The 22,747-nt window shown below is 52.2% G+C and overlaps 1 protein-coding gene across 1 annotated transcript; it reads right to left on the reverse strand.

Annotated features, from left to right (window-relative positions):
• Positions 1-12,633: 12,633 nt before the first annotated feature.
• Positions 12,634-13,560, reverse strand: LOC134154552 (olfactory receptor 14A16-like). The gene has a single exon (XM_062601225.1). It carries the CDS (start codon positions 13,558-13,560, stop codon positions 12,634-12,636), a length of 927 nt encoding a protein of 308 aa, XP_062457209.1.
• Positions 13,561-22,747: the final 9,187 nt, after the last annotated feature.

Genomic DNA, 22,747 nt, shown 5'->3' on the forward strand with positions numbered 1-22,747 from the left:
ACCAATGAGTGCTGAACAGTCAAGATAGAGGAAACAGCGCTCAACAGCAGGTAGAACTGAGTACCAAATATACCTTGGGGCTCAATCAAATGCAAAAAATCCTGATGATCCTCATCTCTCCCTATAATTTTCTACAAGTCTTGCATGGTTAACTGAGTAAGTTTCAGGAGCGTAGCTGAAAGATGGAGATTTCAATAATATACATGATCTTTATGCTTTTAAAGTTTTTTTTATGATTATCATTCTTCAGCTTCCCAATTCTGTGTTTGATCTAGAGTGTCTCCTACTGAAGTCAGGGCATGTAGGAAAAGCAGTATCCCAGAGGTCAGGCACTGCATGGGCAATCTTCCTCCCCATCTCCCAACACTGCCATTGCTCTCATCAGCTACCTGAGTCTTACATCACTTGTCTTAAAAGCTAACCTTCTTCCACGGAAAGCAGCAGCTGAATATTACAACTCATATGCCTCATTTCCCACCTGCTTTCCTTAGACAACTAGCCACATATAGACACAGATTGTTTTTTTCATTTAATTGCAAAAATATAATAAAATAAAGCACCATACAATTTCATTAAAAAATAATCAACAGTATGCTAAGTCCAAGCTGCCTCTGAAGAGGTAAAAGTTACACAAGGGACAGAGCCCTACTAGAAACATTTTGGATAGATGAGAATGGTAGATAGAGACACAATGCCAAAATACAGGTCCTGAGGCATTGCACAGCCTTACGGGCTCTGCATGGAGCCTGGGCAGCAGCACTGCAGCGTGGGGGCATGTCCTGAGAAGCCCAGGGTCAAAAAAGTGGGAGATGCAGGGAGCTGCGACTGTACAGCCCCCCTGAAAGAGCCAGGATGCTGGGGGGGATCCTGGGTCCCAGGGTTGCACGCAGGGGAGAAGCATTGCCCTGAGGTGATACTGAAAAGCCCACGGACCTACTGAGGTCCAACATGAGAAATACCTTTCCACAGGCTCAGTCAGAAGGAAACCTGGCCAACATTCATGGGAAATGGGAAAATGTCCCCTGGTTTGCTGCCCAGGGTCCTGAAGAAAGCCCTTCAGAGGACGTGTGTTAAGGACCTGTTTCCTCTTGTCTGGCCTATCATCTCTCTCTTAAGTGCCTCAGACCCAGAAACCTTGCTGAGGACTTCTAAAACCAAAGAGCCTGCTTTGGTGCCTAATGGAGGAAGACGATATCCTACCCCATATTATCCCGCATTCTACTTCTACAAAAAGAGCGACCCACAGCAGAAACACATGCCTTTGATCTTGTCCTTGAAAAAGGCCAGACCCCAAACCAATCCCCAAGGCCCAGGGAACTGCACAGGTCTCCCCAGTGCAGTCACCTGTCAGTGCAGGGCCACAGAAGTGACCTCTCCAGTGCCCCACCTGAGAGATTTCAGAGCCTTTGGCATCATTTGGAGACGTTCCTGAAGGATGTACTGGAAATTTTTGGAACATGACTGGCATGAGGAGCAGTGACTGATCCAGAGGACATGAGGGGAAATGTCTCAGCTCTCTCCCTGGCTATGCCATCTACATGGCAGTGACCTATTAAGCCCCCCCAAATGATGCAAGCAGGGGTCACAGCGGGATATGCCAAATCACAGGGAGGTCTCCCCAGTGACACAGCCATGCCCTCACTTCCCACATGAGCACTGCTCATGTGCTCCCCACTGCTGCCTGTTGGAGCTGGTCCAGGGTTAAGGAGGGGGAAGAAGATGTACATTGGGCCTCTTGTTGACAGTCAGAGGAGCAGGGATGTATTGGAGAGGATTTTGGGGTGAGGAGACAGGAAGGGCGACCTTTTCTCCAGCTGGGCAGATGAGCCAAGGGCAAGGGGGCAAGCAAGGTGGAGGACCCAGCCCATCAGCCAAGACCACTTTTCCTTCTTCCCAATGCTCCTGTGATTCTCCACAAAGGATAAGGGCATCAGGAACTGCTGCCCCAGGTTTTGCTCAGATGGTTAACTGCAAAAAATGGCTCTTGCTCTTGAGCTGTGGGAGTAGCTGGACAGGGTGTGGATGCCACAAGAGCCCTGCCTGAGGGTCTGATCTGTCTTAGGGGACAAGGTGGCAGCCAGGATTCCTGGGTCCTGTGGCTGGAGATGCCCTGAGCCCCAGGGCTCCTGTGGGGCCAGCTCCCTCCTCTTGTGGAGGGTGGGGAGCAATCCATGGCCAGGTTTCCCTGGGAGTGGGTCTGCCTTTGGGATCTGGCTGTGGCCAGTGTGGTGGTGGTGGCGTGTCCTGCAGCTCCTGTGGAGATCTCAAAGCATAGGCCGAAGGTAGTCCTCTCTTGGGGTACTAACTGGTATCCGAAGGGTGTTTTGCTGCCCTATGAGCATTATGAGGCCAAGAGGCTGTTAAGGAGCTGATTGAGCTACAGAGGAGGCAAGGGGAGCTGCAGGCAGCAATACCTGTGTAACCAGGGTGTGGGCAGGGAGGTCACAGCTCTCTGCCAGCGCTATGACAGAAAATAACTAGTATCAAATCAGTTCTTTGGCAGCAGCTGACAGGCCAGCTGGAGGCACATGGCTCCACTCTTGATGATGAGGTCACTTCTGCCTGAGTACCTGATAGGCCAGCTGCAGGAAGAAGGCTTGGCTGGTGATGGTGAGGTCACTTGTGACTGCTGAACTGATTGGATCACAGCAGAGCTGTGCCTGGAGAGGGGACTGTGAGGTGACTTGCAAATGAGCAGCTGATGGGGCACCAGCAGGTCCATGGCTGGCCATGTGCTTTGGAGCTCATTTCTGCATGAGCAGCTGAGAGGTCAGCATTTGTCTCACAGAGGGGGAAGTTATCGTGAGGTGCCTGCTGAATCAGAGGCTTGTTGACCAGTGACAGAGACATGTCTGTGGTGGTGACTGTGAGGTCATCTCCTTCTGAGTCCCTGAGAGGCCAGCAGCAGGCAGGTAGGTGTGGTTGTTGATTGGGAGGTCTCTTTTGTCAGAGGACCTGCTAGGCCCGCAGTAGCAAATGGCTGGGGAAGTTATCTTAAGGAAACTGATGACTCAGAAGCCCCGAGGCCAGCAGCAGGCACCTGCTGGGAGTATGCACTTGTAAGGGCATGTGAGGCAAAAGAGAGTCAAGATCTGGCATGGTGAGCCTCTGGGAGAGCTCTTGCTCTCTGCTTCCTGGCAGTGGGAAGTGGGCAGGTGCTCGGCTGTGCCTGGCAGTACATAGGCAGCACCTGTTGCAAGGCCTTAGAGGACACAAGGGGAATGGAAGGTCAGGAGAGTTGGGCTTTGTGTGTGTTGGGGCCCCTGGTGGGTCAGCTGCCTGCTGGCATGTCTAGTCCTGTCTCTTCTGTGTCCCTGCTGCAGAGGCACATGTTGGTTCTGTGTGGCATCAGAGGGTGCAGCATGTCACAGTGGTGGCGTTCCCTGTGGTGAGGATGGAGGTGTCCCCACTGTTGTGCTGCTCTGATCAGGAGATGTCTGGAGAGCGCAGTGCTGGGTTTAAGGAGCCCCACCAAGATGGGGAGATGGGAAGTGCTCCGAGGTGAGATGTGGGGGGAAGCTGGGAGCACCCCACCACACCAAAGCCTACTGCCATTTCCCAGCAGTCTGCATTCCTGTGCTTCAGACTGAAAGGGAGGATGTCAGGACTTTGAGATGAGGCCTGCTTGGGCACCAGACCCTGAGGGACAAAGCCTCCTCTCACTGCTGGGGCAGGGTTAATTATGGTGGTCTACACTTATCTCCTTCTGTCAGGACCTTGGGAGACAACACCTGCTTTCACTGCTGGGGCAGTGTTAATCCTTGTGGACTGGAATTAACTCCTCCTTACGCCAGCTGTGGGCTCTCTCCTTGAGACCACCACTGCAAGAGTAAAGCAATCATTCGCAGTCACTCAAACTCTTTACTTCAGGGCTGAAGAGTGCTCAAGGCTGCTAGCCTGCCGCTGGGGATGTTCAGCCACTCTCCCCACCCCATGACTATGAGTACGATCATTGATGGAGGAGAGTAGAACCGTGCAGCAGCCAAGAGCTGGGGACTGTGACTGCATGAAGAGAACTGCAACTGGTCTAGCAACTCCCCCTCCACCTCCACCTTAAATGGGTTGGCTCCAAAGGCCGTCTTTGACTCCTCACTGGTGACTGTGAGTCTGTCAACTTGTGGAACCGCTCGGGATGGGGACGCCCTCTGGCAGTTACTCCCTTGGGACTCCGTGTACGTTGGTCGCTGAGGCAATGCATGGGTAAGATCAATTACATTTGTTTTGTCTAGTTCATTTGTTTGGGTCGTTACAGTTAGTGTAAATGAGCTAGCTTTGCCTGTTTATTAAGTAGTTACCATTAGTATAACTTGTAGTGTAATTAGAAAATAAGGATTCTAGTTGAGCTAAGTTTCTGTTAATAACAGTTGTTGCTTTGCATCACTGCAACTTGTGCAGTAAATTCTGATGCTTGAAGCAATCTGTGGAGTCATGCTGTAAATCTTCATCTCCCCCCTCCTCACCCCCCTCGCTCCACCCCCACCCCTTCCTCCCCATGGTCTAGGACTGTAGTCAGTTGTCTGTCGACAGTAGAAGAGATGGGTTTCCCTCTCCAGAAGAGCAATGGAGCGGAGCTTTCCCTGGGGGAGTTGGAAACACAGAACAGCCCTGGGTGACACTCAGCAGGCAAGCCCTCTGGAAGAGCATGATTTGGATAGACTGGTGGGCACAGCACACGTCTTCCAAAGAAGCCCCGGGAAGACCTTCCAAGTGGGAGCACAAGGCCTCCCCAGAATATTGCCTTGCAATGCCACTCTGCTTTGTGGAGTGCCTTGTGCTGGGCAACATCCAAACAAAGAGGTCCACAGCTGCACTAAGCACATCCTTGGAATTCTAGAGCCACACAGCTTCTCAGGGAGTCAGTGTTTGGTTGCTGCTGAATTACAAACAGCACCCTTGGACATCAGCATCATGAGTAAAGCCTTCTATCCCTGTGGTGCCATGGCCAGGGTGGCAGATGAACAGGGAAGGTTGCTTCAGATTAATCAAGTCTTTGCAAGCGTTTTTGCCTTTCTTCGGACAAGCTATCCAATTTCCTGGGTCATCTGCCTCATCCATTCTCCTACCTGGAGAAAGGAGGTGCTCCACAGGAAAATCCCACACAGCTCCTTGAAAGACCCAACCAGTTGTGCTCCAGCCCTGAACAGTGTGCTCCCTCCAAGCTTTGCACTAGCACCAAAATATGGCACCATGCACCTTTACATCAGCGGGTCCCCGTTGAGCTCTCATGCACCATTGTCATCCTGTGTGCAAGCCACTTTGTTGTGCAGCTTGTTGCACAACTCTGCAAGAGCTGGACAAGGCATCTTCCTGGCCCTCCCTGGTGTCTTGTCAGGAGACTCAACTGGATATGTGTAGGCCCATTTTCTCATTGTAGCTCTGCCATTGTCAGGGTACAGCAAAGGCCAGCTGTTCCCTCTGGGACTGGGAGCTGGGAACCAAAAACAGTCACATGGTTGGCATGGCAGGGACATCAGCCGCCAGGGCCTCATCCCACAGTACCCACCTGAGGCGAGCGAGACAGGCCTAGAGATGGTAGCCAAGTTCAAGCATGTGTCCAGATCATCCGGCGTGTTTGTGGTGATGAGACAGGTTCAAGATCAGGCCAGGAAAGCAATCTGCAGGTCAAGGTCAGGATGAGGTGTGATGAGGGTCATGAGGGTTGAACCCTCATGGATTCACATTCCAGTAATCTGTAGGTAGATCCCACATCAGGCCAAGAGGTCTAGCTATGGCTCAGAGTCCACAGCAACAGTGTCCAGGGCCGGGCATAGGATGGCTGTGGCTGAGCAGAAGACTTGCCTCAGTAGTAAGCAGATATGCCCAGCTCTGCCTGCAGGCCATCAGCTCAGCTCTTTTGAGCCTACAAAAGGCTCAGATGTACTCTAATACTGTCGGTCAGCACCTGGTGACCCTGCATGGCATGCACCTTTCGTGTTGCACTTTTGATGTCACCTGGGAGGCGTGCCATTCTCAGTGAGGCCTTCAGCCTGTGGATGGTGCCCAAGGGAAGGTGAGGAGGTGATCTAAGAAGTCTGGGAGATGTTGAGACCAGAGAAGGCTGCAGAAAGAAGGAGGGCAATGTGTTTATGACAGGCTGATGAGGCAGGTGCAGGCACTGGGAGCAGGAAATAGGAGGAGGTGGGAGTAGAGGTCTAGACTGGGCGTACAGGAGATTGGGCAAGGAAGGACAGAGAGGGCAAGGAGGCAGTGGCAGGGGTGAGGATTCAAAGGGATGGCAACTTGGAGAAAAGGGTAAAGAGGAAAAGAAGGTGATGACAGAGAGAGAGGACTTCTGTATGGCCACATGTTGGGCCATCTGCTTCAGGAGGTGCGGACCACCTCTCTTATCCTGGCCGAGTCATGCCAGAGGAGAGCTCCAGCCACTCTGATCCCTGCCCTGGACCAGCTCAGATCCAGGAGACATGAACATGCCTTGGACACAGTCTGCTGAGACACCCCTGCTGCCCCACGAGGTAGGCTTGGGGAAAAGACCGACCCTCCGAGCTCTCCAAAGAGCATGACAAGCCCCGTAGCCAGGAGGGTACCGGCACTTCCTGACCGTGCAGATGCAGGGCCAGGCTCTTGGGCCACAGCCAGCACATGCAGCAGCACAGCTAGGAGAGGACAGCCCTGCACTTTCATTCCATGCATGCAGGGACAGCTGACAAGTGGCAGCTCCTGATGGAGCCTCAGGCCTGCAGCCTTTCCAAATACACGTTGCTTTGCGCAAGCCAGCACACACTGGGGATACAGAAGAGATGGAAGTGCCTGAGCTCCTGCTGCAAACATGCCCCAGGGCAGAGAGACAGTGACCTGCAGGGCACAGCTGATGTCTTGGTGCTGCAAGTGCAGGCGGTCCTGGCCTGAAATGGCCCAGAGGAGTCTCAGGAACAGGCTGTGCTCAGTGCTACAGGGGAAGGCGAGAAAGCCCCAGGGACTGCTGCCAGTCTGTCCCGGGGGAAAACTCCTTCCTGACCCCAAAGCTGGTGGTCGCCTGTTCCCTGTGCATGTCAGCTAGGTCTGCTTTCCAGCCAGCCCTGGGAGGGGGCCAGGCCCACCAGGGGACAGCAGCACTGCCCAACCCCTTTCCTCTCACAACCTGCAGCCACCTGAGGGTCTTCAGAGAATGGGGGAAAAAAATATCCCTCAGACATCATAGTGCTGGGGGGAAAATAAATCTTTCCTGGACCTGGCAGGAGACCACAGGGTGCTCCAAGGGGTTGGCTGAGAGCTATGACACTGATGATGACCTTTTGGAATATCTTCACATGCCATTTATTGCAATGTCTGGGTGCTGCATCTGGCACCGAAGGAGCTAGGTGTGAGGAGCTTTGGAATGGTCACCAGATACCGAGAATGGATGTCCTTGTTCTTTATAGGCCATTGAGTCAACCTTTTCCACTGTTCTCCAGCTGAAAAGGCCTGGTACCCTTTGGGGCCTGTAGGTGGGTGGAGCGCTAATCCTCCTGCTAGGGGTTTGTGGCAGTCCTAGAAGGACCAAGGTTACAGGCAGCTTTGAATCTGAGCCTGCTCGGAGCAGGAATTGGGTCAGACAACCTCCAGAGAACTCTTCCAACATAAATTCCTCCACCATCCTGTGGCTGCACAAGGGCTGCATCAGTGGTGAGATTCAGCCTGTTGCTTTCCCATCAGGAAATGCCTGATGGCAGGAAATGCCAGTCTCTGCTCCCAGAGGAATGGCTGCTGAGAGTGGTGGGAGGTGTCCCTGTCCTTTCCCACTGGAGGCAGGCACAGGCCAGCAGTGCCCAGCAGTGCGACGCGAGTATGGGAACAAACCTGTCGTCAAGCCTGATTGCCTTGACCTCTTCGGATCAGCTCAGTGGATGGGGCTTAGAGGAGACCTGGAGCTGGAAGATGCTGACCTTCCGCTGCTTCTCTGAGAGTGAAAACACTGCCATTGCTGTCACTTGGCACTGCTGTCTATGTCTTTGGTGGCATCCCAGGCAGAGGAGGAACTGCATCAGCAGCCTTTCTGAGGTGCAGACAGCTCAAAGGCCCACTCTTGTGGCAGCTGCTGGGCACTGCAGCAGGACTCTTGCACTCCAAGGGTGTCGTACCCCACAAAAAACCTTGCTGGCACCTTGCCTTGTCTCATCAAGCTGCAAGTATATCCTCTGAAGAAAGGATGCTCTCAGGGCCATATCAGCAGGGGACCTCTCCTGCACCCATCTTGCTGCAGCCTACGACCAACACAGACTGGTGGGAGATGTCAAGCACAGGTGAGGAGAACTGGCACCTTGAAATGTCCCTTGTCCTCAGGGGGAACATTCGTGCCGTAATGGGGAAGGTCCACCAGCTTCGCAGCTGCAGCAACTCTGTGAAGCTTTGCCAGGGAGCTCAAACCTCCCATCTCCATCAGCCACTCAGCAGTCCTCCTCCCAGGGAGGCAAGGACTGTAGCTGCATCATGTGGGATAACAGCCATTTCCCGAGGCACTTTCAAAGACCCTTCTTTGCTGTCAGAGGTCAGACACTGAGGGCCACTTGGCTCTGCATGCTGGAAAACGTGCAGCACGTGGCACAATTAGCACAGGCCACAGTGTGGCCACATGCCACAAGGATCAGAGGAACTGCTCTTGCTAATTTTACTGAAAGCAGGAAACACTGCCTCAGAACACGCAGCATTAGACCTGTGGCAGGCTCCTGCCTCTAAATCTAGTCCTGCAACAAGACAGCAGATTCCTGGGCACTGCAAGCTTTATCCCAGTGGTGGCAACACTGGCCAGTAAATGGCTTCAGAAATAATTAGATGGCTCCTGGCTTTTCAGAGTCCGTGGAAGAGATGGGTTTCTGTCTGCAGAAGAGCAGTGGAATGAGCTTTCCCTGGGAGAGCTGCAAGCACAGAATAGCCCTGTGTGCCCCTCAGCAGACAAGCCCTCTGGAATAGCATGATCCATCCAACTGAGTAAAGCCCTCTGTCCCTGTGGTGCCATGGCCAGAATGGCAGACGACCAGGGGAGGTTGCCTCAGGTTGACTGGGTCTTTGCAAGTGTTTCTGCCTTTCTTCAGACAGTCTGTCCAATTTCCTGGCTCATCTGTTTCCTGCTGCCCAGAGGAAGGAAGTGCTCCACAGCAAAATTCTGCATAGCTCCTTCAAAGACCCAAGCAGTCCTGCTCGAGCTCTCAACAGTGTGCTCCCTCCAAGTTTTGCACTAACACCAGAACATGGCACCACGTACCTCAACATCAGCATGTCCCCCTGACCTCTCCTGCAAATTCCATGGCCACAGCTCCAAAGATGCAGCAGCCTCAAGAGAATTTCTCCCAGGCCCTTGAGTGCCACCACAGGTGGGAGATCGGGAAAAGCTTCCAAAGGGCAGCTCCAGACACCTTGCAGCACACCCTGAGGCAGCACAGCGCAGGATAAAACCAGCTGCTCAACTCCACAAAGGCAGTGTTCTCTCCACCTCAAAACCATAGTACAGCTTTGGCTTTGTCTCAGCCCTGCTGAAGGTTGTCAGGTTTTGTGTGGAAGGAGGCTGTTGTCAACAGCTGAGCTGATGGTGAAACAGCTGGGGAGGACTCTTCTAGCAGGAGTGCCTTGGAGGAGGGGGTGACTCCAAGAAGAGCGGGGAAGTGGTGGCCTGTGATGTCAAGGAAAGTTGCTGGGCCATGTGGGGGAAAAGCAACGTGGGCGAGAGAGCAGCAGGAATGCAGGGAGCTGTAGCGTGGGCTGCACAAGGAGCCAGTGGAGAGAGTTGGGGTGAGGATTAGCAGGCAGAGCAAGAGGGGTGGCCTTGGAGTGTCTCTGTGCTCTGGAGTGCCTGAAGAACGGCAGCCTGGAGAGCTGGAGCTGGAGAGAGGAACCTTGGTGGTGCTGCCCAGCTCTCAGCTGCCAGGCAGGCTCCAAAGCTGAAAGCAGAGGCTTGGAGGCAAGGCCATGGGGATGGGTGTGCCCATTGGGACTGCCAAGGCGTTGTGCTGGGGGTGCCGCCAGCGATCCCCGGGGCTTGGTGAGGGCTGTTGCCACGGTGAGCAGCAGGGCTTGGTGATGGTGGTGGCATGGTGCCTCCAAGGCCCTGGTGATGGGGCGGTCTGCATGGGGACTGTGTCCCTGCTTGGAGCAGAGCCCCTGGGGTCCTCCCTCTGAGGAGAGCCGCTCCCTGAGGAGGCAGCAGCTGCCCTTGATGCCGGAGCAGCAGGTCCCCAGCAGAGGATCCTGCAGAGGCACCAGGAGCAGCAAGCAAACGGCTGCTGCCAGGCTGCACACGCACTGCCAGGCAGGCCAGAGCACAGGGGTGAGGTGACCCATGGGGCTGGAGGCAGGGGCAGGCAGCAGGCATGGGAGCTGCCCGGAGAGCAGCCAGCTGGTTTGGCAAAGGAGCTGGGGTGAAAGAGGCAGGCAGGAGCTGCTGCGGCCAGGTGGGAATTTCTTGCTGGCCCTGGGGATTTTCCCTGGGACAAAGCACAGCAACCTGCATGCTCCAAGGCCCCCATGGAGCCCGTGAGCTCTGCGCTGAGGGGCAGAGAGCAGCTGTGGGCCCAGCTCAGCCAGGCCGCGTGCAGCCAGAGCTGCCCTTGCACACAGGCCTCAGGTTTCCTGCTCTTCAGCAGCCACTTGCACCAAGACAACCGCCTCCACCCTGTGAGTCCTTCTGCCCACAGGTGGCCAGCAGCAGCTGCCCGCAGCAGTGCAGCACAGCCGGAGCCCAGCTTGCTCCCACTGAAGGCACAGGCTGCCTCGGCTGCCCAACGCACGGGGCTCATGGGCTTCTGCACATGTCCCCGCAAAGGTGCAGAGCTGAGCCGTGACGCTGGCCTTGAAAGCCTCTGTCTGAGTCCCTGAAGCTGCTGATAAGCCAGTGGGAAGTGCTGGCCAAGCGCAGGAGGTGACTGCCTGCCGGTTTGCTGACTGCATGCTCAGCCTGGCAGCCTGCAAGGACATGCCTGGGGCTGTCCAAGGCAGCTGCCATTTCTATGGGGCCTCTCAGTGACTCCACTCTGACGATGCTGGTTAGGGAAGAGCCAACTGGACTAGCATGATTGCTGCTGACAATCCCTCCCTCCTCCTTGGATCTGTGAGTGTGCAGGATGGACAGAGCAATGACAGGGCATTTCACAGAATCACACAGAATCACAGGATGGCTGAGGTTGGAAAGGACTTCTGGAGATCGTCTAGGCCAATCTCCCGGCTAAAGCAGGGTCAACTAGTGCATGTTAGACAGGATTGCGTTCAGCTGGATGTTGAATATCTCCAGAGAAGGAGACTCCACAACCTCTCTGGGAAACCTGTTCCAGTGCTCTGCCACTTTCACAGGAAAGAAGTTCTTTATGTTCAGGTGGAGAATTTCACATTGCTCAGGATATGTTCAGAGGTGTCGTTAGACCCAGACCGCTCCCTCTCCTGAGAATGAAGAGCCCTGATTTGGTGCCTTCTTTGGTTTGGCAATTTTCCTTTTATTGACTCCAGTTGGTTTTGAGAGTCTCCACTCCCTGGACATCCCAGGCATACGCTGTCCCTGAAGATGCCCTCTGCTCTCCCAGTGGCTCCATACTCCCTTTCAGAAGAAGGCATCTGTTATCAGCCCTCTAATATGTGGGACAGCTGCTAACAGAGACTTCTTTGACCGTTCACCCTCTCCAGGGACACTGAGCACCCATAAGTGAGTGCTGAATTCAGCCCTCACTCCCTCACATATCACTTGAAAGATCTGATACCCCTTAGTCCATGGAAAACCTAAGCACAACAACAGGGCCCTTCTGGGTGCAATTCCCTGTGAGCATTCTTGGCTCCAGCTTGGGATGAAGAGCCCAGCCTTCAGGCACGTACTAAGCAGATCTTTTACTACAAACATGCTACTTGGGAGGCCAACGCCGACACAGTGACACAGTGATAGGCCAGAAGGCCTCTGGATCAGAGACACGGGATTTGTGTTCCTGCAGAAGCAGATGAATTCAAACATTCATGCACAAATATGACTATCACAGACAGAATTTCCACAGCACAAGTGTTCTGCAAGACAAACTGGGAATTGCTTGTGAGGAGACATGAGCAGCTCCTTGATGCTAAGCTTGTACCAGCTGGAATAATTTCCTCCTGCCTCCTGGAGCTCCATGTTCCTTATGCTGTAGATGAGGGGGTTCAGTGTTGGAGGGACCACTGAGTACAGAACAGCCACCACCAGATCCAGAGCTGGGGAGGGGAAGGAGGGCGGCTTCAGCTAGGCACAGATGACAGTACTAACATACAGGGAGACCATGGCCAGGTGTGGGAGGCACATGGAAAAGGCTTTGTTCCAGCCCTGCTTGGATGGGATCCTCAGCACAGCAGTGAAGATCTGCACATAGGACAGCACAATGAGAAAAAAAAAAAGGACCTAAAGACAAAAAAGACACTAACCACAATAAGCCCAACTTCCCTGAGGTAGGAGTCTGCACAGGAGAGCTTGAGGATCTGTGGGATTTCACAGAAGAACTGCTCCACAGCATTGCCTTGGCAGAGGGGTATTGAAAATGTATTAGCAGTGTGCAGGAAGTAGGAAGAACTCAACTCTTTTCCTTTCAAAATGAAGATAATATAGAAAAGTAAGAAAAAAAGGAATGAACAATTCATAGCCGTGACCAAAAATACTCTAGGAATGATGAAATAATGCACATGGGATGGTTCTTGGTGCTAAAACTGCACCCGTTGAAAAAGTTTTCTCAATGCATCCTGGAGCTCCTTGTTCCTCATGCTGTAGAGGAGCGGGTTCAGTGTTGGCGGCACCACTGCGTACAGAACAGCCACCACCAGATCCAGAGCTGGGGAGGAGAAGGAGGGGGGCTTCAGATAGGCAAAGATGACAGTGCTGACAAACAGGGAGACCACAGCCAGATGTGGGAGGCACATGGAAAAGGCTTTGTGCCGGCCCTGCTCAGAGGGGATCCTCAGCACAGCAGTAAAGATCTGCACATAGGACAGCACAATGAAAATGAAACACCCAAAGATTAAACAGCCACTAACCACAATAAGCCCAACTTCCCTGAGGTAGGAGTCTGTGCAGGAGAGCTTGAGGATCTGGGGGATTTCACAGAAGAACTGGTCTACTGTGATGCCTTGGCAGAGGGGTATGGAAAATGTATTAGCAGTGTGCAGGAGAGAATAGATAAAGCCACTGGCCCAGGCAGCTGCTGCCATTCTGACAGAAGCTCTGCTGCCCATGAGGATCCCATAGTGCAGGGGTTTGCAGATGGCAACATAGCGATCATAGACCATGACAGTGAGGAGAGAATGCTCTGCTGCAAATAAGTAGACAACCAGGAAGACCTGGGCAACACATCCAAAGTAGGAAATGGCCCTGATGTTCCAGAGGGAATTGGCCATGGATTTGGGGACAGTGGTGGAGATAGAGCCCAGGTCAAGGAGGGAGAGGCTGAGGAGGAAGAAATACATGGGTGTGTGGAGATGATGGTCACACAGTACAGCTGTGATGATGAGGCCGTTGCCCATGACAGCAGCCAGGTAGATGCCCAGGAAGAAGGAGAAGTGCAAGAGCTGCAGCTCCCGTGTGTCCATGAATGCCCGGAGGAGGAACTCGTTGAGGGAGCTGCTGTTGGACATTTGCTGCTTTGGGGCACAGGGCAACTGTCCAAGGGGGAAAAGACAGTGAGCACTGGTTGTCTCTGACAAAAACTTTCAATTTTTCTTAGAAATACTACCCCCTTAGCCACCCACCCCACAGTATAGACAAATTTCTTTTCTCCTTCTCAGGAAGACCTTCGTTCAGCTCCTCAGATTCAGCTCCAGCTGAGTGTGCTGAGAGGAGCAGAAGTCTGTCCTACTTTACACCAGGCGGTATATGGGGCTGGTTTGTGATATCTCTGATTTTCAGAATTGATGTCAAAGAATGTCGACCTGTAATGAAAAAGATCTGTTAATATCCTCACACACAGTTCTAAAGAGTTCATGATGCAGCAGAGAAGTTTAGCATCTTTTACAGTTATTTGTTTGCAGATTTTTAGATTCTTCCATCACATCTGGTTAGTGGTCTTTTTAAGGATAGATGTTTTTCTTGCTGCAAGGATGAACATTAGAAGACGAGAGAGGAAAACGGGCTGTCTGCTGCTTAATGCTGGGTCAGGAGTGCTGTTGAGTCCACCTGCCTTGCTCTCAGCTGCCCTATTCTCCACTTGCATTACCCAAAGGATTATTTCACCCACAAGTTACTCTAAAAAAAGACATTGAACTCTGACGAGATCAGGGGAGGCTGGTTTCAAAGCACAGATCTAACTCTGCTCTCTTTCGCAGCACGAGGTGGAGATGTGATGGAGAGAACAGAACGTTGCTCCTGACATACCTGATTCAACCAAGGACTCTGTGAGCTGACTGCCGAGAGTGGAGGAAACTCTCAACACTTCCATTCTAGCCGAGGAAACGCTGGGTTCACTTCAGCTGCACACATACGAAGGTGCTCAGCAGCATTTTCTGGTGTTAGTACCTCCTGAACTACTTGAAAGGGATCTCCAGCATTGCTAAGATCCAGTGGGAGAGCTGTGTCCTTCTGGAGGGCAGCTTCCAAACCCAGCAGGACACCATAAGTACTCGCTCACATGTCCTGAGAACGGAATCTCCGAAAGGGAGAGTCCATTCATTCCCCAGACCCTCAAATCACATTTCCCAGCACCCTGGGATGAGAACAGGCCATGGGCACCTCAGCCCTCTGCAGACACCTCCATGGGAGGACCTCAGGGTGGGTGTCTGAATTTGTAGCTGAACCTCCAGCTGACAGCCATTACAAGAGCAGAAAGGGAGAGGGAGGACCACGGGAGAGTTGCCTGAGTCCAGCCTGCCACAGTGTTTCTGTGGGCACTTTCCTCACATTCCCTGAGCATCTCTCAGCCGCCTGGAGCTGTCCCCACTGGAAGCTCTTCCTTTGTCCCCACATCTGTCCCCTGTCAGTGCTCCCTGACCCCATGCCACCCACGGGGCATTTGGCTCTGCCCTACAGAATCCTTCTGGCCAAAGGGCCCAGCCCAGGAGCATCTCTGTGTGTGCAAGACCTAAGGAGCAGGTGAGACTAAGCATGATGAGACTGGTGAGGGCTGCAACGGAGATATTGCTGCTGCTGGCAGGTGAAGAGGTGGCTGAAGGAGCTTTCTGGGGTCCTTGTAGACCTATTGGTCCCTCACAGGAACACTGCAGAACTCTCTTCCAGTCACCTAAGCCTAAACCGTCCCTCTCAGTTTTTGCTCTGCCAAAGATATAAAACAAAATCAGAGCCTCCGGAGAGTGCATTCCCTTTCAGGCAAGCCTGCCATGCATGTTAGAAACCAGGAGAGTGATCCGTAAAAAGCCTTCCAGGCCCAGGATGGGCTGGGTTCAGAAGACCCCTCCTGGAATCTCAGTGGTGTTGTCCTGCAGCCAGAGACTTACCGTGTCAAAGGCTGTGAAGATTTTCCCACAGTGAGCTCTCCTCTGGCCTCCCACTCCACACTGCCTTTCACTTCTCATCTCATGTCCACAGTCAGTGCCTACAGCCTAGAGCCCTGCTGCTCTTGGCAGAGGAGCTGCTCCTGGACACCGCTGTCTCTCAGTAATGCTTCCAGGTTGCCATGGGCTCCCTCTGTCCCAGGAGCCCGGCCCCACTCAGGAGCAGGGGGCAGCTGAAGACATGAATTTCTCTGTGCCTTGTGCTCCATTCTCTTGGGAAATCATCCCTGAAGTAGATTGAAATAATCACCGACGGTCCCTCTCTAAGCCCTAAAGGAAGAATGATTCCAGCATTACAATTTATTTCATCAGAGAATGGTTATCTGCAGGAGATGGAAATCTCCCACTCGGGAAGCCCCTGTTCTGTCTCTTAACTAGGCAGGACACCTAGAAAGGGGCAGGAAGGGAGCTCGTTTAGCCATGGTTCAGGTATTGGTTCTGATGAGTCTTTCAGGGCATCGCATGTCTGTTTAGAAGCCCCTGAGCTGCAGTGGGACTCAGATCCTTCCCATGACCTCCACAGGCACAGAGAAGGTGGGATTCCCCTTGCCCGAGCAGAAGTGTGCACGACAGAGATGTTTGCCTATGAACTCCTTGTCTGAACTGCCGTTACAATCACTGGAGATGGCGGGTGGGAGTCAGTCCCTCACCCACAAACCTCTGGTGTTAATTAAACAGACAGAGTTAAAGAGACAGATAAGAGTTAAGATGACAGTTGAAGTATCTGTTTGCTCTGATGGAGCAACTATGAGAATCACATCCTTCTGGAGCATGAGGTGGGGGCCAGGTGGGGAATTTCCTTGGCCATGACACTGGATGTCTAATGCTGCTAGAGCCCCACTCACTACAAAGCTGAGACACAAGCCGACCCCTACAGTGCAAAATCCTGATGTGATTCAGTGCAGACTCTTGATTTAATGACGTAAAATAGGCTGGCAGGTCCATACCGGATGCCTGGGTTGTCCAGCACCACTGTGTATTTCTCGCAGATACAGCGTGGCACCTACAGGAAAACCATGCCCCTTTGGCACGTGTGCTGGGCAAGTGCCCCAGGGCATCTTGGGCTTCCTACCTGTGCCCAAACAAATGAATACTACCTCTGCCCTTAGGCACAGTCAGTATTGTCCACATCCAAGCGTGCTGTGTAAATGGGAGGCACATCACACCGGGGTCTCCACTCCAGTCTCGGCACTCTCACATCCTTCTAGCTCTCCTGTCCCTGAGCCTCTTCTCACCCACCCAGATGATATGAACAGGGACTGGGCTAATGATCTCCCCAAAGTGGCTGGATCATGGGCTTTCCAGGGCCTGGGAATTCCTCAGTAGCACCCTGTGCTTCCTGGAGATCAGTTCACCTCTGACACAGGTCCCACGATGCTGCAGAGTCAGCTCAGGCAGCAAACCCATTCCTGAACAGCCCAGCTGTGTTTCTCCCTGGCCTCGGGCACTGCAGGGTTTGCTCTCTTAGTGGGAACATCCTTTCACCATAACATTGCCACCTGCTTTGTATGCCAGCATGTCCCTGCTCTGAAGTGAGACCATCACGTACACTGTGTCCTTGGCCCTTGATAACAGGTTTCACCATCACAAGTCTGACTGAAACATTGCTAGAATGACTAAGGTGTGGTGAGATCACCCGCATGACTGAAAGGAAGCAATTGTAGGGTAGAAGGTCTTCAGGAGAGAACAAGGGAGAAGATGAGGAAGGGGGATGTCCTTTGTGTGAAGGAGCAGTTCACATGTGTGGAGCTCTTCCATGGGAGAGGCAAGTGTTTGGGTAAGCACCAGAGTCAGGGTGACATTGTGATGGGAGCTAGACCACCTAATCAGGGTGACGAAGTCAATGTAATGTGAGAAATTCTGTGGCTCACAGGCCCAAGTGATCTTGTGGGACAGGGAGGGAGATGGACTTCAATCTCACAGACATTCTCTGGAAAGGTGAATAGCAGATTGGAAGCAGGCAGGGAGGGTTCTGGAGGGCACCAGGGACAGCTTCTTTGCACAGTTGCACAGTGGACCAGTACTTGTATTTCCCTCTGTCTGCAATTCCAACGGGGAGGAACTGATCAAGGATGGGACAGTCAGTGTCATGCTTTCCTAGAGTGACCATGAAAAAGCAGAGTTCTATGTCCTGAGCAGAATGAGGAAGGATAGCTGCAGAGCTCAGAGCCCGGACTTCAGAGAAGCAGACTTGGGCCTGCTCAGGGGACTGGTGGGGGGCCAGGAGCTCAGGAAAGCCAGCAGGTCTGTAAGGACAGCACCTGCCAAGCACAAGAATGGGCCATAGTGATACTTAGTAAAACTAGCAGAAATCTTGGGAGACTGGTTTCGCTATGCTGGGAAATCAGGACTGAGCTCCAGGCAAAAAGGCCACACGTAAGAATTGGAAGGAGGGAGAAGCTAAAAAAAACAAAAAAAAAAAACAAAAAAAAAAAAAGAAGAAGAAGAAATCAGAAAAATTGTCCAGCAAAGCAGGGATGGTCTTAGGGAAGCCAAAGCTCTGCTAGAATTGCACTTGCAAGGTGCGTCAATGGCATGAAGAAGAGCTGCTACCTCTTCAGTTACAGCAAAAGAGGGAAAAGGAAAATGTGGGCTCACTGCTGGTTCGGGCAAAGAATCTAGTAACAGAAGATGCAGGTAGGTCTGAGGAGCTCTGTGCCTTCTTGGCCCCACTCTCCACCAACAAGGTCTCCTGGGCTGTTTTGCCTGGAGTCAGGACTTAAGAGGAAAAAACAGCCAAGGTGGAAGAGGGTTCAGTGAGCTATTATTGGGAAGAACTCAACCCCTACAAGTCTCTGGAACTGGATGGGCTGCATCAGAGGACACTGAGAGGGCTGGCCAATATTGTAACAAGGCCAGTCGTTATCCTCTTTCGAAGGCTGTGGAGATCAGGGGAGGTCCCAACAACTAGAAGAAGGAATATGCTGTGCCCATCTTCCAAAAAGGCCACGAGGACAACTTGGGGAGCTGCAGTCCCTTCAGTCTCATTTTGGTGAAGAGTGTTTCGTGGAGTGAGTCCTCTTGCATCACATTCCTGGGCATGTGAAGGAGAAGGAGGAGGAGGTAATGGATTTACTTAAGAGAAATCATTCCTGAGCAGCCTGGTTGCTTTCATGAGAAAAGCTCTGTACTTGTGGAGGAGAGGAGAGGAGAGGAGAGGAGAGGAGAGGAGAGGAGAGGAGAGGAGAGGAGAGGAGAGGAGAGGAGAGGAGAGGATGTTATTTGCTGTGATTTAACTAGGCGTCTCATGGTATCTCACACTATTTTCTTGCATACAAGTAAGTCATTACACTCCACTGGGTAGACAGCTGGATGGGTAAAAAGCTGTCTGGATGATCAAGCTCAGAGGGCTTTTGTGAATGGGTTTGGCTTTACCTGGAAGCCAGTGACGAGTGAAGTATGCAAGTGTCCATACTGGGACTTGTCCTGTTTAACAACTTTGTCAGTGACCTCGAGGACACAACTCTCAACACATTTGCAGATGGCACCTAATCAGGAAAACGGTCATAAGCTTCAGGGCTGCCATCCAGATGGATCTCAGCAGGGGAGAGGAACGGGCTGCCAGGAACGTTGTTTTGACTGTGGAATGGAAGCTATGGCCATGCACAACATCATCATTTGATGTCATTCATTCTAAAATAAACATGAATGCACGTTGAAACCAGGTCCAAGAATCCTTTCCCAGGATGCATTTCTCTGTGTGTCTGATCAGATGATCGACACTCAGGCAGTTCTGGTCCTCCCCCACCCCCAACACGCACACGTGAGCCAATGAAGCCCGGACGATTAAAGAAGTGAAAAGGTGCCTGTGTGCATCTTTCTCCAGGGGACATGGTGCTACCAGACAGAGCCGACAGGCCCAGGGAAGGAGCTGCCAACTTCTCCAGAGCATGTGTTCCTGCAAGGTCCAGGAGAGACCTTTGCCCGTACCCTGGCTCTCCAGCTGCAGGCTAGACAAACCCATAAGAATGTTTTTTGTTTGTTTTACCTAAAAGGATGGACAACACATTTCCTTGATTTTGAGTCCCTTAAGGAATACTTTTAAATCAACATGACTGAATCTTGTTGGATCTTTCTGGTGGAGGCTCAGTCCTTCCATTTGACCAGTAATAACAACGCACTTTATTGGAACTCTAGTACTGAGTTTCAGCTTTGTAGTTACTTCTTCCATGTACTGATATAACCTTCCCTCCATGAAGAAATGTTTCTCTACCGTCTTTTATCCCAGCCCTCATTCTTAAAACAGTCAAGGCTGTTTACAAGGACCCAGCAACTTGAATCCAAAGGACACTGCAATTTACCTGTTGCAGTTAAGAAAAGTTTCTTCTTGTCTAGTAGGCATTTGATGAGGCAGTTCATCCTCAGAAGCCTGAACGTAATTACTCATCTTTCTATATTGCACCCTCATTTAAAATGTGGTTAATGCCATCTGAAAGACAAGATCTGTTTGTTAACTTCCCTGCATAGTCCATGTTGAAGGTACTTGCACTAGCACAGCCTCCAAATTTGAGCTGAAAAACATTCTCTTGCATTTTGTGATTTAATGGGAACACACTATATTCTTGTCTTGACCTTACCACACAGCACAGCAGAATGAACGAGTATCTACAAAACTCTCCTGAATATCCTGATTTGGCTGAGTGTAACTCTCCTGTGGTGAAAATGCCTATTATTCTAAGAATAAATACAGATGATGATCAGGAATGCCTTCTGCAGTGCAGAGATACCCGAACAATACATATACTGTATATATGTGTATACAAATATGTGTGTGTGCATGTGTATACATACGTACACACATACACACACAGACACACACACATATGTGTGTATATGTGTATTTCCTGACAGGGCACTTGTGTAGAGTAACAGAGTCCCCACACAAGTGCAGGAACTGGGTTTTGGTAGCTCTGTGCTCTGTGTGGTTCATTCCTGCCAGCTGATCAGTGTTTCTATGTGCAACAGCAGCCTCTTTCTTTCAGGATCCAGAAAGTCCCAGAGAAGCCAGCCAAACCCCTACTTGCATGAACTCAGTGCTGAGTCTATGCAGTGGACTCCTGGCACCCTCCTAGATCCACAGCAGCAGGAGCCCAGAACAAGCCCCTCTGTCCAGCACAGCCTGGGGGTGGCTCAGGCCTCCCTGGAGAGCCCCAGCCCAGCAGTGAGCAGCCCTGCAAGGCCACCACATTTCTGGCCTGTCATCTTCAGGGACAGGAGTGTCCTCCCCAGCCATTTCACAGCCCCGTGGCTGCTGCTCAGCTGCTCGGGCTGCAGTGGCCTCACAGCTGCTCTGCTGATGCTGTTCCTGCTGCTGGCCTCTCCGGTGCTCGGGCAGAAGTGACCTCGCAGCCTACACCGAGGCCATGAACCTGCTCCTGGCCCAGCAGCAGCAGAGACACAACAAGAACATCCATGAACCAGGAGGCTGCTGGTGGCACAGAACCTCCAGAGCAGGAAGTGACCTCACAATCGGCAGCATGGCCGTGTCCCCTCTTTTGGCCTATTAGGCACTCAGGCAGCCGTGACCTCACAATCTGCATCCAAGCATTAGGCCTGTTCCTGTCCACTCAGCAGCAGAGACTGAGGTGACATCACAAGGACCTCCCTGAAACAGGATCCTCCTTCTGGCCTATCAGCTCCAGAGAAACATGTGACCTCCAATGAGAACCAAAGCCTGAGAGGCGTTGGCCTATCAGGTGCGCAGGCAGCAGTTACGCTGCAAGCACAAACTCCAGTCACATCCCTGGCCTGGTCTGGCTTCTCCTCACACAGAAGTGACCATGTCATTGACCCCCAGGGATGTGGGGAAGGTTTTTTCCCAGGATTTCCTTGCTTCTGCACTGGCTTCTCAGAGCTGGGAGAGGGCCCAGGAGGTAGCAGGGCCTTGGCCCCAGCCATGTGTCAGCACCTTCCCCTCGTGAGCCATGGGGCCGGTCCTTCCTCCTGCCAGACCTTTGACCAGTCAACTGGTCTCGAAGAGAGTGACAAGAGCCTGAGGTCTCCTTGACCATCCTGAGGACATGCTCCTCAGGGACTCCCAAAAGCACTGCTGGCCCCCAAGCACCTGGCCCAGGAAGTGTGTGTAGGGGCACTGTCACAGCCACAGCCGTTGCAGTGCCATGAGGATCCTGCCAGGCCTGTTCTTCCAGCACTTCCTCAGACAACAGGCTTGGGAGGACCAGGAAGGGCCACGTCCCACGTACGCCCATCCAGGTGGCTGAGGGAGCACCTTGGGGACTTGGTTTCCTTCAACACAAGGACATTCTGGGTGCAGCAGTTGAGCTGGCATTCGCTGGTGCCTTCCCCATGACTTCTGGAGTCGAGACCTCTCCCCAGTGCTGAGGAGCTAAAAAGGAAAATTTGGTGCACAGAGAAAAGTAGGGAAATACTGCAGGTCTCACTGAGGCCAGATGTTACGGGATCTGCTTCTGAGGGTGTTTCAGTGGTGGCTGTGATGTCACTCAGGTCCCTTGTGAGCCATATGTTGGAGGCATCTTGTAGCCTTCAGCCACCCAGGATTTTAAGGTCTCAGACAGAAATCTTTCTTTCAACACCCAGAAACACCCTCTTGTCTGCAAGGGATCTCTCAAATCCTGCTGCCTTCCATCTCTGAAGGAGTGTCAGGAGAAGACTCTCCTTCCCCCAGGTTCTGCTGGTCATAGAAGAAATGGCTTTACCAGAGAGGGAGTAAATCCACCCCTATTTGCAGATGTTTACTGGAGGGACTCTTGGCCTGAATCCCCCCTCTTTTGATTAATTTCTACTTTCTTCCTTCACCTCTCCCACGGAGATTTATCTTACTGTGTGGGATGTGCCATGAGTCCATGGCATGAGCAGAGGGAGCCATATCCATCCCCATGGCTCAGGGCTGGGATCCGTGGCAGCTCAGGAGGGTCCCTGTCCCTTGTTTTTTCCAGGCCTTTGCTGTGAGGCCTCGTGCACACATTTGCTTTCTCAGTGCACTCCCCTGGCTGCCCAGATTATCACCATGGCGTTTCCCTGCACTCAGCTCTTTCTCCATGGTCCTGGACTGTTATGCAAGCGGAAGAATGAAGTTCACAGTAGTCTGAGGTGGAACCACAGGAAGTATCACTGGAGAGCAGAGAAAGGTTCAGGTAATATATTGTCCCTCTCAGGACACTTAGTCCTAATCTCTTCTCTTTCAAACCAAACTAAGGCTTCATCCTGCAGCCACTGAAGCCAATAAAAAGCCAGTGCATCCCACACTAGTGTGCTGGAGCATGAGTGTGAATCCTATAAAAAATTCAGGCTCTCAAAAACATGCCCTATCACTAAATAATCATAATCCTGGCCATAC

This window comes from Rhea pennata, unplaced genomic scaffold, assembly GCF_028389875.1.
Source record: "Rhea pennata isolate bPtePen1 unplaced genomic scaffold, bPtePen1.pri scaffold_32, whole genome shotgun sequence".
In the NCBI taxonomy this organism is placed as follows: domain Eukaryota; kingdom Metazoa; phylum Chordata; class Aves; order Rheiformes; family Rheidae; genus Rhea; species Rhea pennata.